The sequence below is a fragment of the Aythya ferina genome, assembly GCF_964211825.1.
Source record: "Aythya ferina genome assembly, chromosome: 4".
Classification (NCBI taxonomy): domain Eukaryota; kingdom Metazoa; phylum Chordata; class Aves; order Anseriformes; family Anatidae; genus Aythya; species Aythya ferina.
The window spans coordinates 25,046,078-25,048,105 of record NC_140300.1 but is presented as its reverse complement, the minus strand read 5'-3'; the positions used below and the strand labels follow the sequence as shown (position 1 = coordinate 25,048,105).

At 55.3% G+C, this 2,028-nt stretch overlaps 1 protein-coding gene across 1 annotated transcript in view; it reads left to right on the top strand.

Annotated features, from left to right (window-relative positions):
• Positions 1–1,119, top strand: part of PHOX2B (paired like homeobox 2B) — a 3,464-nt gene extending 2,345 nt beyond the window's left edge. Inside the window, exon 3 of the mRNA XM_084516537.1 lies at positions 1–1,119. This exon is cut by the window's left edge and continues 352 nt beyond it. Coding sequence (XP_084372663.1) covers positions 1–107 — 107 coding nt within the window. The 3' untranslated portion in view covers positions 108–1,119.
• Positions 1,120–2,028: the final 909 nt, after the last annotated feature.

Below are 2,028 nucleotides of genomic sequence, written 5' to 3'. Positions count from 1 at the left end.
TCACCTCCATCCCCGACTCGTTAGGCGGCCCCTTCGCCAGCGTGCTCTCCTCGCTGCAGCGGCCCGGCGGCACCAAAGGCAGCCTCGTCAAGAGCGGCATGTTCTGAGCGCCGGCCCACGGCCCTCGGCACGCGCCGCCCGCCCGCGGCTCTGAGCGGGGACCGGGACCCGGCCCCGCGGCGCAGGGACCCCCCGCGAGTCCCCCCGGGGCCGCCCCCTCGGCCCGGCCCGGCCCGGCCCGGCCCCGCAGCGCCTCCGCGGGCCCCGACGGGGCGGACGGGGCTTCGGGGGGGGGGGGGGGGGGGGCTCCCCGGCAGGCCTCCCGCCGGTGTTTCGCTTTGTTTCTCCTCGTTTTCTTTTTACGAACCTCCTTCCCGCCGCCAGCCCGAGCGGGCAAGTGTCTTGTCCCCCCTCCCGTCCCCCCGCCGCCCCCCGACGGGGCGGTTCTGGCTCCGCCGGCCCTCGGCTGGGTTTGGGTCTCTCCGCTGCCGGCCCCCTCGGCGGACGGCTTGTATTTATTATTAATTATTAATTATTCTTAATTATTCTTATTCCACGGTCCACGCAGTTTTTAGGCACCTCCGTTAGGGTTTTCTAATTTTATTTGAAGAGGCACAAACTCTAGCTATTAGTTGAATGTCGGCAGGTATGCTTTCTCTTTTTCTGTGTCTTTCTACGACTGTGTTCTGTGACTCAGCTGTATAGTGTTAATATCAGTACAGACTTGTCTAGTTGACCGTATAAATAATGTTTTCCCTTCTCGTAGTCTCTATGGCGTGTCTTTATGGAGAAATAAGGTTCTCACGGGTTCCATTCCCTTTGCGTTTAGAGAGACCAGGTTCAGGCAATGATATATATTTTTGTTATCAGTTGCATGTCGTCTCATTCTTCTTTTTTTTTAATTTTTCCCTTTTTTATTTTTATTTTTTTTCCCTACCTGTTGGAATATGTTTGTGAGCATAATCGTCATAAATTATGTTCAGGATTTTCAGATTTATTTATAATGTGGTTAAGATGAATGCTTCTATTTAAAAGGGGAAATATTTCTACATGTGCATATAGTTTTCCAAGAGTGTACCATTAATTGATTGTTGATAATAAAAACCAAAAGCAAATATAGCTCACCCCAGCTCTTCCCGCTTTTTTTCAGGGGGTTGTTTGGGAGGTGCTGGGGCGGGGGGGGGGAGGGCATGTTTTTATTTCGGCAGAGACTGAAGGTGAAAGTCGCAGGCTCGGGACGGGGTCATCTAAAGGAGGAGGGGGTCTGCAGCGATATTTGTCACCAGCCTTCACATCGGGGAGGCCACGGCCCGGTGGTGGTTGGGGAGGAAAGTGCACGGGGTCGGAGCTTTTGTAGCAACCCTGACAGTCAGAAAGGGCCGGAATTAAGCTCAACCTGTTACGATAAAAACGGGGAATGAAGCACGGGTCTGCTTTGTCCGCGGGTAGACCACTCCTGGAGTAACGGGGGTGAATTTTGCTTTAAACGCCCGCAGCATTTTGGGGACAGGGCCTGGCGGGCGGCGGGGGCAGCGCCAGCCCCGACGGCGCGGCCGGGCCGGGGCCCCCCGAGGGGCTCGGGGCAGCCCTGGTGCCACCCCCCTGCCGCCCAGGGCCACTGTGGGGTGACGGCGGGGCCGATGAACTCTGTCTGACTCTGGCAGAGTCGACGGGGGCAGAAAAATAAAAGGCTGGCTTGGGGGGCAGGCTGTGGAGCAAAACGGCAGCAGCGTTCCCTGCAGTGCTGGAGTGTCTGGAGAGGGGTCTGCAGCCAAGGGCACAGAGAAAAGAGCCAGCAAAGCCCGGCAAGTGCTGGTTCACTAAAGAAAATCCTTCAATAAGCAGTTTTAAAATGCTGCAATAAACCATATGGTCAGTTTTCCAGAGGGAAAAACAAATAGGCACCCTGTATGCAATTATTGAATGCAAGTTGTGTTATCGCGTGGCTCGCTTTTACCAGTCCACCTGTTCTCCCAAACACCAGAGAAGGATTTAAGAACATCTCTGCTCAAGGCAAGCTGTCTTTAG